Genomic DNA, 25,918 nt, shown 5'->3' with positions numbered 1-25,918 from the left:
CAACCATGAAAAAATATCAGATACAAGATACAAGAGAGAAGGAGGGATATCCAGGGAGGAGAGGTAGATTTTGGTGTTATTAGCATAGAGATGATACTGGAAACAGAAGGAGTTGATTAGTTCAGGGAGAAGATGTACAGAGAGAAGAGCAGAGGTCAAAGGAAGGAGCTTTGCGTGCTTGCAATGGGCAGGAGGAGTGGAGAGGTTGAGAAGCCCAAGGTAAAAACAGAGAAGGAGCAGGTAGGAATTGAATCAAAGAGAGAACAGTGTCACAAAGGCCAATAGTGTAAAGGGTGTACAGGAGGTGAGAATGGTCTACAGTGTCAAAAGTGGCAGAGGGGTCCAGGAGGATGAACAAGGAGAATTGATCTTTAGATGGAGATTTACTAACCTGTGATTTTCTATATAAGGTTTGCAGATCATCGCACATCAGATACGGTTTTCAGAGGGCCGGAAGCTCATGTGGTTTAAGCCAATTGCATAGTAAAATCGAATGTAAAACATCTGGCTTTATCTTTTCCATTGCATAAGAGGACAGCTCATCTCAGCATCCGGCCCTTATCCCTATGGGGGGCTGAAAAATGTGCAGCAGTGTTTGGGCATTAAATCAGGAGTGGTCTCTTACACCACTCAGTCAATCACAAAATAGAGACTCCTGATTACTTTCTTCATGATGACAACAATAATAATTTATGAATTTATACAAGAGGGCACTAAAATTAATTATAAGACTGCTGGGGGCAATATAACTTAGTTATTTATCTCAGTGTTAGTCATCTAAGTAAATGTCTAGGAATACTGGAAAAGTAAGTGATCCAACATAATGGCTAGAAATGACAGCTGTCTCTTGATTGGATGAGTGCACTGTCATCCAATCGGGATTCTTTTGTAATTTCGAGCCAGTGTATCGGATGCAACCTACTTCTGGCACTTATAGATATTTGCCAAAGAGGACCAGCAGAGGCTACCAGTGATCATAGCCAACAACTGACATGCCAAGAGATTGGCTTTCCTTGAAATACTGTGTAGAAGATAGAGTTCTGAGGAATTTAGGAAGTAAGCTCCAATGGGGCAGGGACTGATGTGAATATAATATTAATAAATAATAATAACAACAACATTAATTTGCCATACTTGCTTTTACAAACTGTACCATACTTACACATGTCCATTTTTTGCTTACATTTCTTTTCACTTTTGTAGACTGCAGATAAGCCAGCCAATTGCATTTATAATTTTAGCATTGTGCTGTAATAAACATTATGATCCTTTATATTATTGTATTGTCCAATAGAAATCAGTGGCAACAATTATCAAAGTGCTTGTCCAATATTATTTATTCCAGACTTTCTTTGCCCGTTTACAACAATTATGTCATGTCCTTTAGCGTAACATCATTTATACATTGTGTGACATAATCCAGGTTCTTTGCATTTAAACACGATATATTAATCTGTCCATTTTCACTTAAATATATGTGTTTTCGCTGAGCCAGGAAATGCGCTTCATCCGCTGTCATGAAAGATAAAAAGTGGGAAAGTGATTAAACACCGAAGAGTAAGATGTAGTCTGAAACTCAAATGATATTAAAAGAAGTAGTCTAGTCACAACTAAGGGGTCTAGTTAATAAAAGGGAAAAAAGCCCTTAGTGAAAACAGGTGTTGGACTTACACATGAAGTGTTCACCCCTCTGTGTCGAAGATTTGAAGGGTTCCACCAGTGATCCCATAAATAGCACAGGGAAGCCTATTTTACAAGGATTGTGGCAGTACATGTTCCACTGCAATCCATTTATTGCTATCTCAGGGTGGCAATAAGACAAGGAAATCAATTAAAAAAATGTTTATTCTTTGAATAAAGCATCTTTTCAAAGGTCAATATTTTTAACATATATTTTCTATTTGTTTTACATATTATATTTTTTATGTTATTGTTACTTTTTCTAAGTGGAAGGGAAAGGCCAAGTCCGGGAATTCAGTTCCAGTGCACATGCGTAAACTGAATAGCTGGGTCACGCATGCGCCTATCCCCTCAGATTTGCCTGGCAAAGTGGCAAGTTAACCCTTACTGCTCTTGGCCAGTATCACAGACAGTATCGCTCAGCTGCTCCGACGAGATATTAATTTTCAGCGATAGGTAATTTTCTATCCATGCTATAGAGAATCAGCCTTATAATCAAAGTACATAATATGTGACGTACATTGTGAATCACATAGGAGCTACATTATGCGGGAGCCGGCTTAGTTCTTATGTTCTCTACATTTAGAGACAGGAGTTGATCTTTTTGTCTCTGGCACTGGAGCCAGGCTAACAGCCTAACACTGATATGTGTTTCCATATGTATAGAGGATCCCTGGTGACATATTTACCAGGTTTTTCCCTGCTGGAGAGAGGCCTGTGTTTAATAAGACCTGGCGAAATCTAACTGTATGTTTTAACATGCTGTAACCTGAACCTAGATGCTATTGACATCTAGGCTTATGTAATAGCAAAATAAAAAAACAACATCAACAACAACAACACACATTTAGGCTGCTTGTGCAGGTCATAATAAAGTCTAATAAACAACAATTTTGGTACCTAAATAAATGTTACATTTAGTGGAGTTGCACTAAATGTGTAAAAAAAAAAAGGGTCGATCAACGGTTTTATGCATTTTTTTCGTTCATCTTTCCTTGTGTAATAAAAATAAAATGCAATTGATTTAATTAAATATGCCTCTAAACAGCAATCCTATCTGGCAATCAGGTCTAAAAAAGACAATGTTACATTTACTTGGATGCATAAAGCTGAAAACATTATTCTCTTTTTGAAAGACCCATCGCAAAGACATTTGTTCTGGCCACAAAGGTATAATATACTCCCAAGTCCGTAAGAGGCTGAAATAATTGTTCTTTTGAAAACATGAGTCACAATGAAATTAAGGGTGTGTTCCCAATTTTCTTGTTTTTGCAAACCTCTTATGCACTGCCAACTAAAAAGCCAATTATGAATTATATTTTAGCATCATTATTTAATACAAGTGTAGAGTATTCCTGTAGGGTGTGTCCCCTGGATGCTGGTGTGCTGATCCGCATTTCCTTGCAAGCTGATTCCTGCTGGCAAGGAAATATAGAACCTGTTGAGTGCTGACCTTCTAAAGATGGCTGAGAGGTGCAGCTGTATTTTATGATGTCATCAGACCTGGCCATTTACACAGAATGACTGGAGCTCCCTTCCAAGGTCTATAAAAGGCACAAGACAAAAGGAAGTTGTCCCTTTGGCCCTCCAGGTAGGATAGTAGGAGGAGGCTGTGCACCTTCTCTCCCTGCAACACATCACATGACAAAAGTATGTGTGATTCAAGTATCAGAGCAGCCATCATCATCATCACCATTTATGTATATAGCACCACTGATTCCGCAGCGCTGTACAGAGAACTCATTCACAACAGTCCCTGCCCCATTGGAGCTTGCACTCTAAATCCCCTAACATACACACACAGACAGACAGACAGACTAGGGTCAATTTTGATAGCAGCCAATTAACCTACCAGTATGTTTTTGGAGTGTGGGAGGAAACCGGAGCACCCGGAGGAAACCCACACAAACACAGGGAGAACATACAAACTCTACACAGATAAGGCCATGGTCGGGAATTGAACTTATGACCTCAGCGCTGTGAGGCAGAAATGCTAACCAATAAGCCACCGTGCTGCCATTTCACCGAGGTGGAAAGTTCCTGTGATGCAACCTTTGACTTCTGCTTTTGCTTTGTTCTTCTGATGCAATGCCATTTCACACTGCATTTGTAGATATAAGTCTACAGTCTATGGGTAGAGTTGTGGTTAGAACAGTCATCTTGTTGTGCTGGATGGTGCATACCTCCCAACATTTATAATCACAAAATCGGGATGCAATAAGCCCCCCTCCATTCCACCCAAACTCCACCCACAAATGGATAATTTTCCATAAAACTCCACCCATAAATGGTCAATTTTGGGAAAAACCCCAACCCCACCCTTTTGCAGGCCGTGAATCAGGATGGCCTACCAAAATAGGGTAGTTGAGAGGTATGAATGTTTAGTTGGGACAGGACTGGGAACATTTAAGGTCAATTTCTGGTAGTGAAATATATGCAGTCAATGCAGAATGAGGCAAATATTTCATGGAATAGTTTTAAACATTTTGTTCATCTTAACATTTAGTGTAAACTATACCTGCCTACTATACCAGGACTAAATCTTTTCGATAAAGTTGTTTAAGTACATAACTGGTTTTGTAATTATTTCACTGTACCTACATGATTGTCCCACTAGCTACCCCAAGTGGGTGACAGAATGCCAAATTATATTTAACTCCACTCTCTAGAGGAGACTCATGACTCTTAGTTACCATAGAGTTAGAGCCATTACTTACACCTCGCACACTGCATAGAGTGAATGCCATTTACGACATGCTTTCTATATGCACTTCAAAATGTTTTTTCTTTGCACCCATATAGAAGGTCTACCCAGCGAACATCAAGGTGACCACCTATAGCTTCCTTTCTCAGGAGACGCTTCTACAAACTAGAAGGGTGCCTAGATGTCAGAGGCAGAAAAAGTGGAAAAAGTGGAAACATTACATAATAAAAGTACAACCTACTACCACTTTAGAATCACCCTTTCATTGAACTTCATAATTTTCCTAAATTTCTGCTTGGTCTCACTTATGGATTAAATTAAAGAAAGAACTTCGGGACTGTCTGCATGACGTGCCCTTTTGTGCATGAAACGTCAAACTTGGACACACAGGAGCTGTTTCAGCTGAAAACGTAGTTCTGCTGTTAAAATTCTAGGGCTCTGATTGGTTACAAACTGTTCTAACCCCACTCATTTAACCTTTTGTCCATGTGTAGTCGTTTTGAAAACGGGACACAGGTTAGCAGAACATTCTGTTTAATTAATCATGTATTTCCTATTAATTACTTAGGACTACAATCTATTTAGGACATTTTAGCAAAATGTTGCCATTATAAAATTAGATACTTTTAGTAAATAATATGTATAACTCAGAGCTGTAACTTAAAATTTTAGAGACTGGGGCAAGAGGGAAAACTGCCGTCCCCCCCAGCCCTCAATTTTAACCAAATGAGCCTAAAATATTCATAAACTGTGGCCCCTTCAGTGTTGAGCCCTGGGCGGTTGCCCCTATCACACAGCTCTAGTTACAGCCCTGGTATAACTAATAAAAAGATTAGTTGAGAGAGCACAATAGATTTGCAAACACAGGATGTCTCATGTTTAATGTTCCAATCAGTATACTAAGGGAGTTATCCACTTCTAGACAAGCCCTCATCAATTTAACTTGTTTCCCCCACAAGTGAGTAAATAGGCTCTCACTGCACTGAATGAAACTATCCATCTCTCTTCAATAAATCACTGATAAACATGTATGGGTGACTTGTTATACCAACTCAGCTTCATCGAAGTGAGCCAAGCTACACTATCCGCTCCTATCCTCATGTATCAAGAGAGTCTGTGGGAAGAGGGAAGGGTTATTGTGGAGCGTTGTCCAAAGTGCATTAGCTTTTATATAATTTTCAACTAATTTTGTCATTTTATTCTTTAAAAACTAGATAATTGATTGTACTTTCTTTCCCATCAAGTAGTCCTCTGGCGATACCTTAATGTAATCCAGAACCCATTGTAGAGTGAGTGGCCACCACATTACTACTTACAAGTTAATCCAGTGAAAGCAAACCGTCCGACCTGCTTGATGATGTGCTCCCAGGACCTCAAGGTTTCTAGAAGTCTCATCTTCTCCCTCATCTTCTCTCTAATAATCATGAGGCGTCTTACTTGCATTTTAAGGCTGTCCTTCCTCAAGAAACACAAAAACACCAAATATTAGTTATACTGAAACACTTTTGTGAAACTATATCCTCTCTTTTGCTTGTATTTCCACAAGCTAAAGCATGTTCTGACAGCCATTGGCTTGCTAAAGCAGTCAGTGGTTGCCAGGGCTTGCTAGGACGTGTAGTGCCCTCAACAATTATAACACTTGAATCCATTATCCTGGCACCCACCGCCTAAGAGTGCCAGGAGAAGCCCCACTGCTATTCAGCACTGGGCTGATTAGCCCTAGGGTAAGGGATGCATTTTATTTTTCCAGTCCCAATTCCAGTAGGCTATCCCACCTTGTGCTGACCAGGCTGGAGCTGGAATCCCATTACAGGGGAAGCCCATGCTGCAGGTCTACCGGTTATAGTGTTACCAGCCCTGCCTGGCATAGATTGTTGCTGATCATCAGTTTTACAGTCGTATCTATTGTTCTTTGATCCCCTGGCATTAGTGGTAACCAACCCAGGCTATAGCACTGATCAATTATTTTAAGGAGTAGGAGGTCCTTTTTAATTTGATCAGCATCAGAATTTATATCTTAAAAGCTGCGAGCTTGGGAGACGCAAATAGACCATATCTCAAGGGGTAAGTAACTTCCGCTTGCTCATCCTCAATCCGCTTCTCCACACATAGGGATCAGCAGGTCCAGGCTACGTATAACTGAACTCCACTTTGTTTTATTGCACTTGAGTCTAACTCTAAATTAAGCCCATAGAGTGATTATAATCACAGACAGTTCAGCCAACTAACTCACCATTCCGTATAAAAAGTTGGATTATTGAGTACTGTTGCTACCACCCGAGACCCAGTAGCCGATGGTGTTGCCCATTTTCCTTGCACAAGACATTCCAGTTGTGAACGGACTCTTATAACAACCTCATTGCTCCTCAAAACTATTACCAGATTCCCAACTCTCTCACCTGGTAAGGAAACAATAAAAATTTTTATCTCTTCTGTAGTGTCAACACATTTCCTTGACCAACTACAACTGTACAGTACAATGCAATCTCAGGGGGCAGGAGCACACCTGTAAATATTTATTATATTATCTTAATAGATCTCATTTGGCATTACATAAATACATAAAAGGTTTGGCTACATAGGATAAAAAAAAAAATATTTCTGTAAAGTGATTTTCCTTACAATAGTATCATAATGTGATCAGATCAACAAATGTCCATATAAAAACAGACCATACAATCCAAAATTTGCAGAAAATGATTGGGCGCAGAACAGCTCAAATCCTTCAGATACAAAGTGCCGCAGAGGCCAGGCATCTGTGTCTACATCTCCGGAGGCTAGTCCCTGAGCGGTCAGGTGGAAAAACGGGAACATGTTCTTTTTCTGAAATGCATATAAAGAAAATTAATGCAGCTTAAAAAGCTCGAGCTTCAGAGTCCAGTACAAGAGCTGGAAGGGTTAAATAAAAGTCAAATTAGTGGGGTTTATACCATAGCTAAACCGTACTTGTCTACTTCTCGTAAAAAAAACATCAGTAGCTCTTATGAGTTTATAGAAGTAATTTGTTGCCTAGACTGATATTACTTGTGAAGATGTATGAATTTGGGCCATAGGTACCATGAACAGCGTTCTAAAGAATTTGTTAGAGGATATAAACCCCACAATTGTGGAGGCCTCACCATAGTTCAAGAGTCCCACAGACATTCCAGAGGAGCAGTGATGTATGAGAAAATGGCTTCTAGCTCCAGTGCACAATATAAGCTGGCTGTGTCCTCTCTACTACATACTTAGAACGACCCTCCCCCCCTTTATGCACAAATACCACACACACACACACACACACACAACACACCTACTTCATCCATGGATGTTTCATTAGCACTGTCTGTTGATTAGTGGACTCTCTGATATCTGCCCCTTGTCTCTTTTCTCCTCTCATATATGTCTACTCCCTCATATTGGACCGGATACTGGATAGTATACAGAGATCACCGCTAAATCCATATGGACCTTGTTCCCTGTAGCGCTTGCTTTTGCTACTACCCCTATTTCTATGACACTGGCTAGTTGCTCTGTGTGAAGCTTTGGACACCCAGACAAACTGAATGGGTCAAACATCAAATTCACCACAGACACATTATGGGGTATATTTACTAAACTGTGGGTTTCAGAAAGTGGAGATGATGCCTATAGCAACCAATGAGATTCTAGTTATCATTTATTTAGTACATTCTACAAAATTCTACAAAATTACAGATAGAATCTGATTGGTTGCTATAGGTAACGTCTTCACTTTTTCAAATCCGCAGTTTAGTAAATATACCGCTATGTCTTTATATTTGTCTCACCGGATATCATGCTTAACAACTTAAGGCTCCCAATGAGATGCTTGAAAATGTAATCCCAAACTATAGAGACATCAAGTTGGGAGGACAAAAATGAGGGAGGCTTTTCAAGGGAGTGCAGTGTAGTGTGTCGTAGAAAAATAGGTATGACCAGATAAATGTGGGTGTATAAGTGGATGTGATTTTATTCAATCAACAAATTGCATTCAAAATTGTCATTTCAAAGAGCTGCAAATAAAATACAGAACAGCTCCAGTTGAACATTATTCAATTAAGTTCCTTCTCTGGCAACCGCTGCACAATAAAGAGAGGATTCTTGTGACTGCTATACAATATAAACCACCAGGTGGCTACTTCACAATGGAGGCTCAATGCTGCACATCTGCCCATGCCGCACCCCACTCTCTGCATTCTAGAACAGGTACTGCTATACAATGTAAACCACCAGGTGGCTACTGCAAAATGGAGTCTCAATGCTGCACATCTGCCCATGCCGGACCCCACTCTCTGCATTCTAGAAGAGGTACCAATGGCTGTCCCACAAAATCTGAGGACCAGGACACAGGTGGTCCAAACCAGGCGACTCCTGGAGACTTCACAGGCCTGCAACCACTGAAACCAGGAGGCTTCGGAAACATTATTTTTGTATAAGTGTATGACTATACACAATAGTGGCTGTGGTATTGGAAGAAAACACAGACAGTGAGGGCTCACAACACAAACTGGCACCAATATGACCTGTCCTAGAGGTCATGTTGGTGTTTACAGTCAGAGCTAAGAATGATGTCCAATAGCGGTAATTGTTGATGCTTGAGGATGGAAATGCGCTAGCAATCATAGTGCTTAATCTCTCCCATGTGACAAGATAAAGTAAACGGAACGGCCAACCCTTATCACCTTATTTTTGCTTTCTTTATAGTTAGGAAAACAATGTTCCCTCACCTTCATTATATCTCCTATCTGCATCCACTCACTGTTGACAAGTTGTATTCCAGTTGGATTACAGGATGCTGGCAGCACAACAACGGAAAAGTCAGGAGAGTTCTGGCAGAAGATAAAGAAAAAAAATATCATCTGCATATTACATTGTTGCCACTAACGATGTATGCTATCTTGTATCTATAAATTCCTAGAATGGGAAGAAATAGCAAGTTTTACTAAACATCCTACCTCCAGATCTTCCAGTATCTCAGGTAATGATAGACCCATATTTTTGTTATTCCACAATCGATAACGACAGATATCCGTTACACCAGCAGCTTCAAAAATTCGGTGATACCTGTCTATCAAATAGAATGTAAAACGTGATTAGAGTTTAACAGAAATTGACTCAGGATAGGACTTAATGTGGACTCTCTGGCCGGAGGACAATATATATATATATATATATATATATATATATATATATATATATATATATTTATATTTATTTTATATTATGTTATATAAGAGTGTGTGACAGGATGCAGTGGGGGAAGCCATACGCACAGAGCGTAAACTCACATAGTTGGAAGTCTAGATTAATGCTGGGGTCGCAGTTAAATATCTATGTGGATACTTTTGTTGGGGACAGGGTGACCTATGCCTAACTAGTGGCCCGTAGACTAGACATTGTTGCTGTGTTAGTCAGTGCTAGGGTTGCAAAATAAAGAAATAGTGAACCATCAGAGCTGGCCCAGACAACTACCTGTTGTCTTTACCATATATATATATATATATATATATATATATGCACACACACACTATATGGACAAAAGTATTCGGACGCTTGACCATTACACCAACAGGGACTGTAATGACGTTGTATTCAAATACATATACTTTAACATGGTGTTGGTCCCCCTTTTGCAGCGATAACAGCTTCCACTCTTCTTGGAAGGCTTTCTACAAAATGTTGGACTGTTTCTGTGGGAATTTGTGCCCATTCATTCTGTAGAGTATTTATGAGATCAGGCACTGATGTTGGACGAGAAGGACTGGCTCACAACATCCATTCCAGTTTATCCCAAAAGTGTTCAATGGGATTGAGGTCAGGATTCTATGTGGGCCAGTCAAGTTCTTCCACACCAAACTCATCAAACCATGTCTTTGTAGTCCTTGTTTTGTGCACTGGGGCACAGTCATGTTGGAATAGAAAAGAGCCTTCCCCAAACCGTTGCCACAAAGTTGGAAGCATAGCATTGTCCAAAATGACTTGGTATGCTGAAGCATTAAGATTGTCCTTCACTGGTTATAAGGGGCTTAGCCAAAACCCCGAAAAATAGCCCCATACCATTATCCCTACTCCACCAAACTTCGCAGCTGGCATAATGCAGTTAGGCAGGTAACCTGCTCTCGGCATCAGCAAACCCAAACTCGCTGATCTGACTGCCAAACAGAGAAGATTGTCACTCCACAGAAGATGTTTCCACTGCTCCACAGTCCAGTGTCCGTGTGCTTTACACTACTTCATCCGATGCTTGGCATTGGTGATGTGAGGCTTGCATGCAGCTGCTCGGCCATGGAAACCCATTCCATTTAGCTCCGACCGCACAGTTTTTGTGCTTACATTAATGCCAGTGGAAGTTCGGATCTCTTCAGCTATGGAATCAGCAGAGCGTTAATCGACTTTTACACACCATGCGCCTTAGCAGTCGTTAAACCCGTTCTGTGATTTATGTAGTCTTCCGTGTCATGACTGAGTTGCTCTTGTTCCTAAAGGCAAAGGTGGCATCCTATCACAGTACCATGGTGGAAGTCACTGAGCTCTTCAGAAAGACCCATTTTGTATCACAAATGCCTGCAAATGCAGACTGCATGGTTAGGTGCTTGATTTTATACAACCCCGAAAACGGGTCTGATTGAAACACCTCAATTTAATAATTAATAAGTGTGGCCGAATACTTTTGTCCACAATACATATATATATATATATATATATATATATATATATATATATATATATATATATATATATATTATATAATGGTGGCATAGTTCCCTATGGAATTACCTCCCAGCAGATGTGGTGAGGTGACGGAATTTTAAGCAAGCATGGGTCAGACAGGAGGTTATCTCTTAGAGCATAAGCCCATAACAACCTACTCAGATACTGTGATGCCTGTTTCATGCAGGAGAGTGTAATCATTTTTACTTAACTCTGAGGAGGAAAGTTGCATTGATTTTCTGGAGAGTTTAAGAAAAAAAAAAGAAATCTTAGCCTTGCATAAAGGTCAGTGGACATACAGTATATATTAAAAAGGTTCCACAGTCCTATACTGAATAACCGGATAAATTTGGCATTGCAGTAAAATGCCTTTGATGGTTGCCGAACAATGTAAACAAAGATTGCATAAGTAGACAATGGATGTGCCATCCTATACAATAACATTGCGTGTGATCCTGCTATGTACAGCAGCAAACAGCACCATATTTATATTTAGTCTGAATGCCATTGGTCTGCAGCCCTAGTAAGCTATGCAGCAGCAGTATTATGTTTTTTCCTTTGGCTGGTGTAGCCTCCCATCTCTTCCTGCCATGAAGTAAGAAATGCTAACAGAGAAAGAAGAGAGCTGGCTTTAACTAGAAGGAGGAAATGAATAAAAATAGACAAAAGCAATTGATTGTGGATATGGGCATTGGTCCCAGTGGGCATTTAAGAGTCAGAAGAAAGAAAATACAATTCAAGCAAGAGGGGGGAAGTGAACTGTATATATGGCACCAAGTGAAATCTCTCCCAAGAGTGACTGTAATTGTTTCTAGCGTGCCAAGCTTCGTTTGTTTACAAATGGCAGGTTTAATGTCCTCACTGGGAATTCTGGGAAAGCCGGATACACCAGTGTCATCCCCACAGTCCCTCTGTTTATCTGATCCTTCCTGGTCCAAGAATGCAGGATTAGATAACACAGGTCTGCGAAACTTAAGGTATTGAAAGCTTTTTTAATAATACTTTGATTTTCTTAATTATACATCAAGAAATAGTAAATAAAAAAAATTACCACTTCACATTTACCTATAAGGGGGTTACATACATTTTTAAGAAAAAACAAGAAGTTTAATTGTTCTTGACATATTTATTGTGAAATAACGAAGAAGTGTAGATGATATCACTGTGTTTTTGTCTTAATTACATAATAAAAAAACAATAAAATCAAACAATAATGGAAACAAAACCATAATTATTGAAATATCATTAATATCTTGGTTTTTTTTGTCTTCAAACTTAGTTTTGTCGCTTTTCACTTATAAGTTTTTTCTGTGTCGTCTCTGTGTAACATCCAGCAGTAATCAGCCATCATGCTGATGGCCCTGGTATCTTCTTTCTACATCTTTAACGTCTTGGTGGAACTGTTCACCCTGTTCTTCACTGTAGTAGATTATTTGGGAAATGCTCAATATGGGAATTCAAAAAATGTACCTTTAAACTGATATTGCAGCCAAGGTTTCTGTAACTATTAAGCATTTCCCTGACAATTTCTTTGTAGTTTGGATCCTTGACATTGCCTAAAAGTGTTTAAATCACTTGTTTGAACGAAGTCCACGTCGAAAGTTCCACAATATTCATTACATGCCCAAAATGTTCATCTTTTATTAACTTTCTAATGTCAGGGCCTATAAAAATGCCTGCCTTCAGTTTAGCATCGGATATGTTAGGTAATTTGGTGCAAAGATATTTGAAAGTTTCTCCATCTTTAGGCAGTGCTATTACAAATTGTTTCATCAGTCCTAATTTTATATGTAGAGGTGGAAGTAAAACTTTATTTGGATCTAGTAAACTGGATTTGATGACATTATTTTTTCCAATTTCTAAATTTTTTCGAGATGGGCAATTGCTTTTTTGCCAATGTAAATTTTTAGCTCTGTTATCCCATTCAAAGAGAAAACATGGGAATTTGGTATTGTTGTTGGCAAAGTACCATGCATCAAATTTTAGGATCTCCACATATTAACCAGTTGTGTCTTGCATATCCACTCAGTTCCAAAACAGTTTTCAAATGTTCATAGGTTTCTTTAAGATAGACTGAATGTGCTAATGGCATTGATGCGTATGTGTTGCCATTGTGCAATAAAACAGCTTTGAAACTTATTTTTGAAGAATCTATTAATGTATATGTACTATGTGTGTAGTGTGTACTGTGTGTGTGTGTATGTGGTGGTAGGCAGGGGTTAAAATGACCCACCACAGGGCAAAACTGTGTTGCATCTGTTGTATTTGGTTCCACCTTCGCCAGCTCACCTAGTAATTATAGTTGTTGTGTGTGTGCAATGTTCCTTTAGACAGTATGGGGTTTAGGCCCTTTGTAAATTTTAGCTTCAGGCCCATGTGGACATTAATCTGGCACTTGGCGGGGGGGAAGTTTTATGACGAGAACTGAATTGCAACATTCTATACTACAGACTGAATTCATTTAAGACAATGTTTTATAATAAATGTAGGCAGAATACATTTATTATTTTAAAGAATATGAAAAAAATGACTTATTCATAAATAGACATTTTGCAGAAAAACATGATGTGATATGCAAAATCGGAAGTCATCTTCCTGTTCAGAAGCCAAAAATCTATAAGTATCACATAAATTAGTTGAAAAAGCTTTTTCATCGCAGACCTGTGTAATTAATCGACACGGTCCTCTCTTGAAACTAAGAATAGTGCTCAGTCAAGTGCAATTTACAAATTGTTTTATTGCACTTAAATGAGTAAAAAAAAATGGGCTTTAACAACGGTAATACTGATAAAACACTTTTTTTTTGCAGAATATTACTCTGTACTTCTCCTACGTTGACAGAACATCAAATTGTAAATATCACAATAGTATTCTCATTTGTATTGTGTGTAAGCTACAGGGAGGAATCTGCACAAGTAATATATATTTTGAAATGCTATATTTACATACCGAAAACACTTATCTCATAAAAGTAGGATTTCCTAGGTTACATCCTAAGTCAGCGCATTGCAGATGAAACCGTCACTGAGACAATCATCAATGACAACAATTCAGTGACAGGAGCAGGACCAGCTGTTTCTGAAGGACATTTACTGATCTTTGCTGTGAGAGTGTGCTGAATAATATACAATATTCCGAAGTAAAAAAGTGATGGCAATGAGGTGGTTTATAATGGAGTCTAATGGGGCCATCACCTGGCATCCAATATAGCATCAAAGACGCATATAAGCCGCAAAAATGGCTGCTTTTACCTCAGTGGTGTCTCAGTGTACTTACAGAAACATCCATGTTGTTGGAGATGAGGGGAGCCAGAATGAACATGTCACCAGAGAATGATATTTTAAGCCATTTTGACAAGATAAATTTACTTTATAAAATTCTTAAAAGCCTTATGATCACTAATTGGCCCTAGGCAAGATTTACAAACGAACCCATTAGCTTTCAGTTCTATACATGAATCAATGTAGAGCCAATGAATATATATTATCAACTCCACCTTACGTGCCGAAGTTGCTATTGCTATGTGGAGTTGACAGTGTATATCTATGTGTCCTTTTAAACACTATGGGCCTGAGTCATTAAGCAGAGCAAAGCATAAAAAAGGAGTAACTTTGTACCTGAGCAAAACCATGGCGCATTGGAGGGAGAGGAAAATTTAAAATGGGGAGAAATTAATAGCCGGGGTAGGGCATGTCCTAGATCAACTTTAAATTTCAATGTAAATTTCAAGCTATCAAGTATTTGTGTGTTAGATAAAAGAAAATAGCAAGTATTTAACTTATGTACAAAATAATAAACTAAGTTGCACCCCTTGCATTGTAACATGTTTTGTCCCGGAGAACATTTACTGATTTTTTTGTCTTACTTTCTTTAATGACTCAGGCCCTATGGCCATAAGATTTAGTGTAAGTGCTGTGGAACTATCTTCACCATAGTTATAGTTGGGACAAGTCAGTATAATTGTTTTTTCAGGTCTGTGTTTATATTTGTCATTGTAATGTGTCTACATAATAATTTTATCATTTTCCTGCTTCCAGTAAAAGGAAGACACTATAAGTAAATAAGCCTTACATGTATGTTTTATTTGTACACCCCATATTCTCTTGTGCCTCAATCTAGCACCTCATGTAATTTATTACTGAGAAAATGGTTAGCAATAAAGGAAAATATGCATGCCGCCCCTACACAGTAACTAGACACGTGTCTACGCGCATACTCAATAGAAGAATGACACTTACCACATGCGGGCAGAGCGATACAGGCTGACCGTTTCCCATTTATGTTGAACCAATGCCTGAGGAATTCTGCTCCTATCCTGAGAGCTCCTGTGCTTCCCGGTGTTTGAACACCACTTGCCTGGGAATAAAATAAAACATTAAAAAAGAAAAGTTTAAAAAAAAAAAAAAGTTTTTTTCCTCCCCCCCTCCTCAAAGTAAAATACATTTACTAGGATTCTATAAATGTCTACTGTACATAAAGTGCATTTTTACAGTTGCTCTTGATTGCAAACCGTCATCACTTGTAACCCACACTTACACCTGCTGGTGCAAGTGATACAACAGTAAATTATACATCTTTGAGACGGTTGACATGCCCTTACTATGTACATTGACTACGTGCATATGCCCAGTCACCTCCCTGTTCTGTCCATGAAATTGGAGACTGTAGTAAGGGTCCTTTGCGTTTGAAGATGAATTGGACGTTGCTACGATCACTGACGTACTGTCATATTCTGGGCATGCGCAGAGCCATTTTTTATACAAAATACAGCACGTATAGGCATTTACATTCCTTAATGAATAAGGCCCAAAGTGCACAGGACAAAAAACATCTGTAGCCAGTTAGCAGCACAGATTATTTCAGCATAATCACATCTTGCATGTCAAAAGATTGAATTGAGAAACACTAGTCCGACATGTATATAGTCCTAGCATCTGAATGTTAAGAACAACAGGGTGTACTAAATGTGTGCCTACTGTCAAATCAATGCAGGAACTTTGTAGTGCTATATGCACCTCAAAAGCATACCAGCTTAAACAATTACTTTACTCAGTGCAGGGGCATAGTGTACAGTATAGACTACATAATACTTGCCAACCTTTGGCAAGCTAATTCTGGGAGATCCCAGGCAGGGGGGCGTGGTTGGAGGGTGAGGGGCGGGGCACAGTAATTCACGTCATTTTGGCTCCGCCGCCCACGACAAAATGACGCCGAGCATGTTGCCATATACGGGATATTTGCCTGCTCTCCCGGGACCTACCCGAATTTCGGGAGTATCCCGGACATTCCGGGAGAGTTGGCAAGTATGGACTACATGTCATTTAACTCAGACATCTAATGGGTTGGAAGAAATCTCACCCTGTTTTCCAGGATAGCCTTGCTATTTCTCCCAAGAGCAAGTTCTGTAGCTCCCCGGATAAACTCTGAAGATCCCACTACTGGCTGAGGTTCATAATTCCGCGTAGGATCAATAATTATTTGTTGATACACTTTCCTCACTGGCAGTGGAACCCAGGGCTGACCATCATCAGAGACAAGCTCTATGTAACAGAAAGGAACAGTTTACTCATATAGAGGAAAGTTAGATGACAACAGACTTTCTAGCTATATAATAGGGGATGGCAATAACCATCTTCTGTCTCAGCCCCATAATATCCTATATAGGATACAAAAATCTTAACGGGGGTCTCTGTGTTAACTTACTTTTTGAAGACGTCTTAGGAAATTGTTGGAGGTTTTGAAACTAGGGATATCATCTTCTTCAAATGGAAGTGAAAGAAAGGCTAATTTTTCTTGGATGACAATTTTGCCCTAATAATGCTACGCTCCCACTGTTCTGATTTGTACAGATATGAAATCAACTTGACTGCTAAATAGAAAACTACTTTGATGTTTGTGCCTTAGTTAGAGAATAGATTAAAAGGGAACTCCAGTAGTAGAACTGTGGGCTGGATTCCCATTATTTGGGAGATTGCTCTAATCATGAGAGACAGCCTAGATAATTTTGAACCTGAGCAACACTAGAAACAGGATGTTGTTGTTGTTGGAGAAAGCTGATTGGGTGAGCCAGGAGAGTGGCCAATATAGGTCGAGCAACCTCTTGCCTCATTAATAAAATTACAATTTTTAAAACTATACTAAATCAAGTTTACGCTATTACTTGCACTTTACCTCTTTGCTGGAGGAAAACTTTTCTGTCATCTGTATCTCTTAGGAAAGACTCTTCCTGTTGTTTGTCATTGTCCTTAGAAGTTTTAGGAATGTCAAGGAACACGGACAGGGATGTCATCTTTTTCACAGCCTTTCTTCATAAAGATACACTTAAAAAACAGATTTGCTGCTGAGCAAACATAATCATCTGCTTGGATACATGGGTAAATAGTACTTTTCCAAATGTGTACAAAAAATATGATGTAATGACTAGCAACATAGCTTACTAAAAGTAACACATAGCCAAGGTACAAATGTTAATAATTTATGTAACATTATGTTCATTCTAAAAATCAACATTCTTTTCATTATACTTAGTGGTTTTTATAATGTTTCTTTCCTTTAATATTTTGGATAGGCTTTCCATAAAGAGGTTTAATCTGTGCCATAAGGTGACCATGATCCTATAAAGATCAACAGGATCACTATGGGGCATGGCAAAAAACGCTGCTGGACAATCTCCCCTATGGACCGGTTTGTCCAACTGGTGACAAGTGATCCAGCTGGTGGACCTAAGCGCTGAACAACTGGATGTCATCCAGTTTGGCCACCCATTGATCATCCTATGTGTCCATGTGTCCTTAAGAATAATGAATCATTAATAATGAACAGTAGCATGAGCAAAGAAAAAACACTGATATAATTAAAGCAGTGTACATTTAATGAAACAAAAACTTGATAACTTTAATACGATTTAATTCAAACTTAAAATGTAATTTTTTTTTTAAAAAAAAAATACGGTTTTGATTATTTCATTTAATTCATGAAAATAGATGCATAGATTACATTAAAACAAATACCATCAATATAGCTCATGTTACAACTAGAGATGGGCGGGTCCGGTTCTCCGAGAACCGAACCCACCCGAACTTTGGGTATCCGAGTACCGAGCTGAGCAGCTCGGTACTCTCCTGCCCGTTCCGAATCCAAATTGAGGCCAAACGTCATCGTGACGTCGTCGGATCTCGGGGCTCGGTTCTCGCGATACTTGAAAATTATAAATACCTGCCTCCACAGCAATCCATTGCCATTTGACAGAGGGAGAGAGAGCAGGGTGTAGTCATAGGCTAATTAGAGCAGGGACAGAGAATACAATATTGTTCTTGCAATTGCTCTAACCAAAATTGCTAGTGCAGAGAGGAGGATAGAGGTTTATTATTTTTTCTTCATATTTGGCACTCCCCAGCGCTTTTGGGGTGTCCCCCATAATTGTGCATAAATATTTCTGGCTGTCAAAAGTCATATCTGTCAGCAGTATCTACTAAATAATTTTTAGCACTCCTCAGTGCTTTTGGGGTGTCCTCCCTAATTGTGCATTAATATTTCTGGCTGTCAAAAGTCATATCTGTCAGCAGTATCTACTAAATAATTTTTAGCACTCCTCAGTGCTTTTGGGGTGTCCTCCCTAATTGTGCATTAATATTTCTGGCTGTCAAAATTCATATCTGTCAGCAGTATCTACTAAATAATTTTTAGCACTCCTCAGTGCTTTTGGGGTGTCCTCCCTAATTGTGCATTAATATTTCTGGCTGTCAAAAGTCATATCTGTCAGCAGTATCTACTAAATAATTTTTAGCACTCCTCAGTGCTTTTGGGGTGTCCTCCCTAATTGTGCATTAATATTTCTGGCTGTCAAAAGTCATATCTGTCAGCAGTATCTACTCAATAATTTTTAGCACTCCTCAGTGCTTTTGGGGTGTCCTCCCTAATTGTGCATTAATATTTCTGGCTGTGAAAAGTCATATCTGTCAGCAGTATCTACTAAATAATTTTTAGCACTCCTCAGTGCTTTTGGGGTGTCCTCCCTAATTTTGCATTAATATTTCTGGCTGTCAAAAGTCATATCTGTCAGCAGTATCTACTAAATAATTTTTAGCACTCCTCAGTGCTTTTGGGGTATCCTCCCTAATTGTGCATTAATATTTCTGGCTGTCAAAAGTCATATCTGTCAGCAGTATCTACTAAATAATTTTTAGCACTCCTCAGTGCTTTTGGGGTGTCCTCCCTAATTGTGCATTAATATTTCTGGCTGTCAAAAGTCATATCTGTCAGCAGTATCTACTAAATAATTTTTAGCACTCCTCAGTGCTTTTGGGGTGTCCTCCCTAATTGTGCATTAATATTTCTGGCTGTCAAAAGTCATATCTGTCAGCAGTATCTACTAAATAATTTTTAGCACTCCTCAGTGCTTTTGGGGTGTCCTCCCTAATTGTGCATTAATATTTCTGGCTGTCAAAAGTCATATCTGTCAGCAGTATCTACTAAATAATTTTTAGCACTCCTCAGTGCTTTTGGGGTGTCCTCCCTAATTGTGCATTAATATTTCTGGCTGTCAAAAGTCATATCTGTCAGCAGTATCTACTAAATAATTTTTAGCACTCCCCAGTGGTTTGTGCTCAGAATGGATTCAAAGCAGTCCACATATGATCTGAATGAGCAACCAGGTTCTGTCACCAGTCCTGATGTTAGTGTTCCCAGTACGTCATCTGGCCAAGGCGATGTCAAACAACAGAGTGTTTTCAAATTAGTGCAAAAAACAAAAAACAAAAAAAAAATTTACTGTATTGAAGCGAAAAAGAAGTGTAACTGAGCAAAAGTTATTAAGTGACGATAAAAAAAAAATTGCAAGCATGCCATTCTACACACGCAGTGGCAAAGAGAGAATGAGGCCTTCACCTTTGGCTATTAGTGGCAGATCCCAAAAAGTTACCCAGCCTACAATTGGTGCACAACTACTGTTACGCGTCAAAGCCGAGCTGCAAGATAACAGTGAGGCATTACAGGAGAATATTTGCTCTGATTCACAAATGACAACCATCCCTGTGGAGAGTCCATCCAACAGTGGGATGTCTAATCGTGAGCATTCTGCTGATGTGTGCCTTAATAGCCCGAGTGTAGCCGGTGATACCCAAATTGAGGATGCCACTTTGGAATTAGAAGAGGATGAGGGGGAGATTTATGTAGGTGACGAGGGCGCTAATGAGGATGTTGATGAGGATGAGGTTGTTTGTGTAAGTCCTGCACCAGTGGCAGCAGTTCTGGCACGTGACAAGAAAAAGGCCATTGTCATGCCTGGGCATAAAACAAAAAAATCCACTTCTTATGTGTGGAATTATTTCTACCCAAATCCAGACAACAATTGTATAGCCATTTGTAGTGTATGTCAAGCCACAGTCAGTCGAGGGAGGGACCTTAACCATCTTGGAACCTCGTCTATGTTACGCCATTTAACGAGAGTTCATGGCAAAGTGTTGGGAAAAGCTGAAAGTTCTTCCCAAAAGAATACAAGCACTCCCTCATCAGCTAAGACCCTCCGCTCACCGACATACCGACGGCTACAAAATACACCCACCACACCATCCTCATCAATATCCTCAGTAGCGCTCGGAGTTAGCCCGGCATCCCACTTAAGGCTGGATGACTCCGGCACTATTATTGATTCCTCTGAAGAAAGCGTTAGTCCTGCTGCTGCTGTTGCTGCTGCTGGGGGTGAATCGTCATCCCAGAGGCAGGTTAATAAAATGAGCAGTCCTACATTTCAGCAATTAACTGTGAAACAATCATTTGCGAGGGGAAGCAAATATGACAGCAGTCACCCAGTCGCCAAGCGAATCACAGACGCCATGGCTGCAATGTTAGTGTTAGATCTGCGTCCAATCTCCACAATAAACGCAGCTGGTTTTTCACAGTTAATTGAGGTTTTGTGTCCGCGTTACAGAATTCCATCGCGACACCATTTCTCCCGTAAAGCTATTCCACAACTATACCAAAAAGTGTGTAAAAATGTAGAGATTGCGCTGAAAAATGCCATTCTGCCCACTGTTCACTTAACCACAGATATGTGGACAAGTGGAAGTGGCCAAACCAAAGACTATATGACTGTGACAGCCCACTGGGTTGGTCATTCACCTTCACCAGCAGGAACAGCAGCAGCATGTACACCACTACGTAACATTTGTCACAGGCAGGCCACTCTTTGTATCACCGGCTTCACTAACAGGCATACGGCTGACAATTTGTTACGCAAACTGAGAGATGTGATTGATGCATGGCTTATACCACTCGGACTCTCCCCAGGGTATGTCATTTCAGATAACGCCAACAATATAGTGCGAGCATTACAGCTGGGTGATTTCCAACATATTCCCTGTTTTGCTCACACCATCAACTTGGTGGTGCAGAGCTTCCTACGAAATAACCGTGAGGTGCAGGAGATGCTTTCGGTGGCCCGTAAAATTTCAGGCCATTTCAGGCATTCAGCCACAGCATGTAGGAGATTACAGCAGGTCCAAGAGCAGTTTAACTTGCCCTGCCACCAACTTAAGCAAGAGGTGGTAACTCGGTGGAATTCCACCCTGTACATGCTTCAGAGGATGGAGGAACAGCTCAAAGCCATCCAAGCATATTGCACAAGTCATGACATTGGGAAAGGAGGGGGGATGTATTTCACTCTTGCACAGTGGGGAATCCTTTCAGTGCTGTGCAAGGTGCTGAAACCATTTGAAGTTGTGACATGTGAGGTCAGTGCAGACTCTGCTAGTTTGAGCCAAGTCATTCCTTTAATTAGACTATTGGAAAAGCAGCTTGAGAAAATGAAGGAGGAGCTAAAAGCAAGCAATTCAGCAAAGTATGTTGGCCTTGTCGATCAAGTACTTAATTCGCTTCACAATGATCCTCGAGTTATTAAGATCTTGAACTCGGATCAGTACGTTTTGGCCACTGTGCTTGATCCAAGGTTTAAAACCTACATTGAGTCTTTACTTGTAAATGAGCGAGATGTGAACTTTTGCAAGGAGCTATTGCTCAGCAAGTTGGCCGCTGAACTGGGCCTCGGCTTGACGACGTGTCCTCCTTCACTTTCTCAAGCTGTTGCTCGTAAAAAATTAAATTTCCAAAAAAGAAGCAGGGAAGACACAGGGGGCAGACCAGAACAATTTAACATCTGGGCTGGTTTGAAGGATTTTTCAAAAAAATGTGTCACTTTGCCCATAACTCCATCCAATATGAGTATAAACATGCAAAGGATGGTGGAGGATTACTTTCAAGAGGTAGTTGATATGGAAATGTCAGACAGTCCCTTTCCTTACTGGGAAGAAAAGCAGGCCATTTGGAAACCCATGTACAAACTTGCTTTGCAATACCTAAGCTGCCCACCCTCCAGTGTGTACTCTGAACGAGTGTTCAGCACAGCAGGGAACTTAGTCAGTGATCGCCGTAGAAGGTTACTTCCCAAAAATGTGGAGAAAATGATGTTTATAAAAATGAACTACATCTTCCACGAGGAAGGCCTTCACCATCCAAGACATCCAAGCACTGACTGTTCTCTAATGGCGGATTCAAGCGGCGATGAATTGATAGTCTGTGATGATGACGTACACACTGATGAGGGTGAGGATTAAGCTGAAGATGATGCCGATAACATCTTTTTAAAACTTTCTATGTAAGTGTAGGGTGCAATCTACCCCCAAAGAGGAAAGGGACTTGTGGCATTTCCATATCACATACCATCTTGAAAGGCTGCTGTTAGGGCAATTTATCCTTAAGGGTAGGGTGTCATAGACAGAGTGACCCTAAACTGGCTTTGTCCATTTTTCATAATATTGTACAGTCTATAATGGCTGAATTTTTGGGTATTTTATACAAGTGGAGGGGGGCCTAGAGAGACAGAAACCAAACTGGCTTTTTCCATGTCAATTAATATTGTACAGTCTATAATCATCATCATCATCATCATCAGTTATTTATATAGCGCCAACATATTCCGTAGCGCTTTACAATTGGGGACAAATGTAATAAACTAATAAACAAACTGGGTAAAACAGACAAAGAGGTGAGAAGGCCCTGCTCGCAAGCTTACAATCTATGGGACAATGGGAGATTGACACATGAGGTTAAGTATACATTTTGCATCTTGGCCCAGCCAGACTGCAAAGGTAGGGTGACTCATAAGCTAAATGATCCTGTCACACAATAATGTTGGTCCGGGGGTAGTTGTCTTGTGTGAAATTGTGTAACAGGCTAAAGGTAGTGAGGTTAAGATGGTGGTTGAGGAATATTATACGCTTGTCTGAATAGGTAGGTTTTCAGAGAACGCTTGAAAGTTTGTAGAACAGAGGAGAGTCTTATTGTGCGAGGGAGAGAGTTCCATAGAGTGGGTGCAGCCCGAAAAAAGTCCTGTAACCGGGAATGGGAGGATGTAATGAGGGTGGATAAGAGACGCAGATCTTTTGCAGAACGGAGTTGCCGAGTTGGGAGATATTTTGAGACAAGAGAGGAGATGTATGTTGGTGCAGCTTTGTTGATGGCCTTGTAGGTTAGTAAAAGTATTTTATATTGGATTCGGTAGAAGACAGGCAACCAGTGTAGAGACATACAGAGTGATTCAACAGAGGAATAGCTATTTGCAAGGAAAATCAGTCTTGCCGAAGCATGCAAAATAGATTTTAGGGGTTTGAGTCTGTTTTTGGGAAGACCAGTAAGGAGGGAATTGCAATAGTCAATGCGGGAGATGATTAGTGCATGAATTAAGGTTTTAGCAGTGTCTTGTGTGAGATATGTGCGGATTCTGGAAATGTTCTTTAGATGTATGTAACATGATTTAGATATAGAGTCAATGTGGGGAACAAAGGATGGGCGTGAATCAAGGATTACACCTAGGCAGCGAGCTTGTGGGGTGGGATTTATGGTCATGTTATCAACAGAGATAGAAATGTCAGGTATGCTCTTGTTGGCGGGTGGGAATATTATTAACTCTGTTTTAGAAAGATTAAGTTTGAGTTGACGAGAGGACATCCAAGATGAAATGGCAGAAAGACAGTCAGTTACACGGGACAACACAGATGTCGAGATATCAGGAGAGGATAGATAGATTTGGGTATCATCCGCATAGAGATGATACTGAAAGCCAAAGGAACTTATTAGATTTCCAAGAGAAGCGGTATAGATAGAGAACAGCAGAGGACCTAGCACCGAGCCTTGTGGTACTCCAACTGATAGGGGAAGCGGAGCAGATGTGGCTCCAGAGAAATTAACAGTGAAAGAGCGATTAGAGAGGTAAGATGAGAACCAGGATAGAACTGTGTCTTGAAGACCTAGGGATTGCAGCGTTTGTATGAGAAGAGAGTGGTCAACTGTGTCTTTTTTGGTATTTTATACAAGTGGAGGGGGGCCTATAGAGACAGAAACCAAACTGTTTTTCTCCATGTCAATTAATATTGTACAGTCTATAATGGCTGAATTTTTTAGTATTTTATACAAGTGGAGGGGGGCCTAGAGAGACAGAACCCAAACTGGCTTTCTCCATGTCAATTAATATTGTACAGTCTATAATGGCTGAATTTTTTGGTATTTTATACAAGTGGAGGGGGGCCTAGAGAGACAGAAACCAAACTGGCTTTTTCCATTTCTTTACATATTTAACTATAAGTGTAGGGTGTAATATACATTCAAAGACGATGGCTGCATTGCCAATATGCATAGATGGAGAGGAAGACAATCTGTTTTGTGTGTAGAATAGGCCTACCAACGAAGAATTAAACTGGTTTTTTGGATGATTTATTACCTCAACAATTAGATTACTTGTCTCTAAAACAGTTGGAGCACTAAATTGGGTTAATTTAGGCCCAAAAACATGGATTTTCCAAAAAATAGCAAAACAAAACCAAACAAAACCAAAACCAAAACCAAAACACGCAATGGCGGTTTTGCAAAACCAAAACCAAAACACGATGGTAATCCAGATCCAAAACCGAATCCAAAACCAAAACACGGGGGTCAGTGACCATCTCTAGTTACAACACAACGGGCTCTACAGAAAAGCAGCTCGAACAACCTGGAGATCAGTGATCATTGGTAAGAATGGCTAATCAATACCCAGAACCATTCGGCAAACCAAAGGGATAGCATGTATGGATTATTGCATCTACAGCCCTTTACGTATATACGATGAATGATAGGGTATACAGTGTGACTACTTATCTCTACTGTTAAGTGTGCGTTAGCTGTGGCACACACCACACCACCACTGCATAGTTTAATAAGTTTCTCTTTTTCTACTAAAATTCTGTTAATGTTTCCAAGCAGTATCTTATATATTTGAGCAATGATACTTAAACAAAATATGCAGTATTAATGCAGTCGGTGGTAGTCGATTTAACAATGACGAAAACTCCGACAAGACTTGCCACAACTACTTGAGGGTGACGCTGTACTTACCGACACACTTAGAAGGCGACGGCGCCTGTTTCCATTACCCCTTAACACCAGCAATAATAGAGCCGCGTTTCACAGTGATGTCATTTACTCGTGGCAGGAGGTTCAGTGATCGCAATAGTTAGAATTCTTACTGTTTGCAAAACTGACGTCCAAGTGTGTATGGAAGTACAGCGTCGCCCTCAAGTAGTTGGGGTAAGTCTTGTCAGAGTTTCGGTCATCGCACTTACGTACCCAACCCAATGCAGGATGTCCACTGTATGTCAGTGGTAGATACACCACCACTGGGAAGTGGACATTAGAAATTCCCTTGATAGGAATATAAAAATGTATATTGATGATACATTGATTCAGTATTTATTGATCTACTCTGTATGAACGGGCATTTATAATATACGTCAG

At 39.9% G+C, this 25,918-nt stretch overlaps 1 protein-coding gene across 3 annotated transcripts in view; it reads right to left on the bottom strand.

Annotated features, from left to right (window-relative positions):
- Positions 1–1,234: 1,234 nt before the first annotated feature.
- LOC142151479 (aspartate aminotransferase, cytoplasmic-like) overlaps positions 1,235–25,918 on the bottom strand; it is a 31,694-nt gene continuing 7,010 nt past the window's right edge. The window contains exons 2-10 of one of the 3 annotated variants that reach the window (XM_075207177.1): positions 17,267–17,435; positions 16,454–16,635; positions 15,334–15,451; positions 9,340–9,452; positions 9,112–9,213; positions 7,057–7,207; positions 6,618–6,783; positions 5,701–5,843; positions 1,235–1,512 (exon numbers count right to left, since the gene is read on the bottom strand). In XM_075207177.1, the coding sequence (XP_075063278.1) occupies positions 1,370–1,512; positions 5,701–5,843; positions 6,618–6,783; positions 7,057–7,207; positions 9,112–9,213; positions 9,340–9,452; positions 15,334–15,451; positions 16,454–16,635; positions 17,267–17,384 (1,236 nt within the window). In that variant the 5' untranslated portion in view covers positions 17,385–17,435 and the 3' untranslated portion in view covers positions 1,235–1,369. The remainder of the gene's footprint in view (positions 1,513–5,700; positions 5,844–6,617; positions 6,784–7,056; positions 7,208–9,111; positions 9,214–9,339; positions 9,453–15,333; positions 15,452–16,453; positions 16,636–17,266; positions 17,436–25,918) is intronic. The other 2 variants (XM_075207178.1, XM_075207176.1) reach the window with 2 other exon arrangements.

Source organism: Mixophyes fleayi, chromosome 4, assembly GCF_038048845.1.
Source record: "Mixophyes fleayi isolate aMixFle1 chromosome 4, aMixFle1.hap1, whole genome shotgun sequence".
Lineage (NCBI taxonomy): Eukaryota > Metazoa > Chordata > Amphibia > Anura > Limnodynastidae > Mixophyes > Mixophyes fleayi.
The sequence above is the reverse complement of the archived record's forward strand: the minus strand, read 5'-3'. Positions and strand labels throughout refer to the sequence as shown.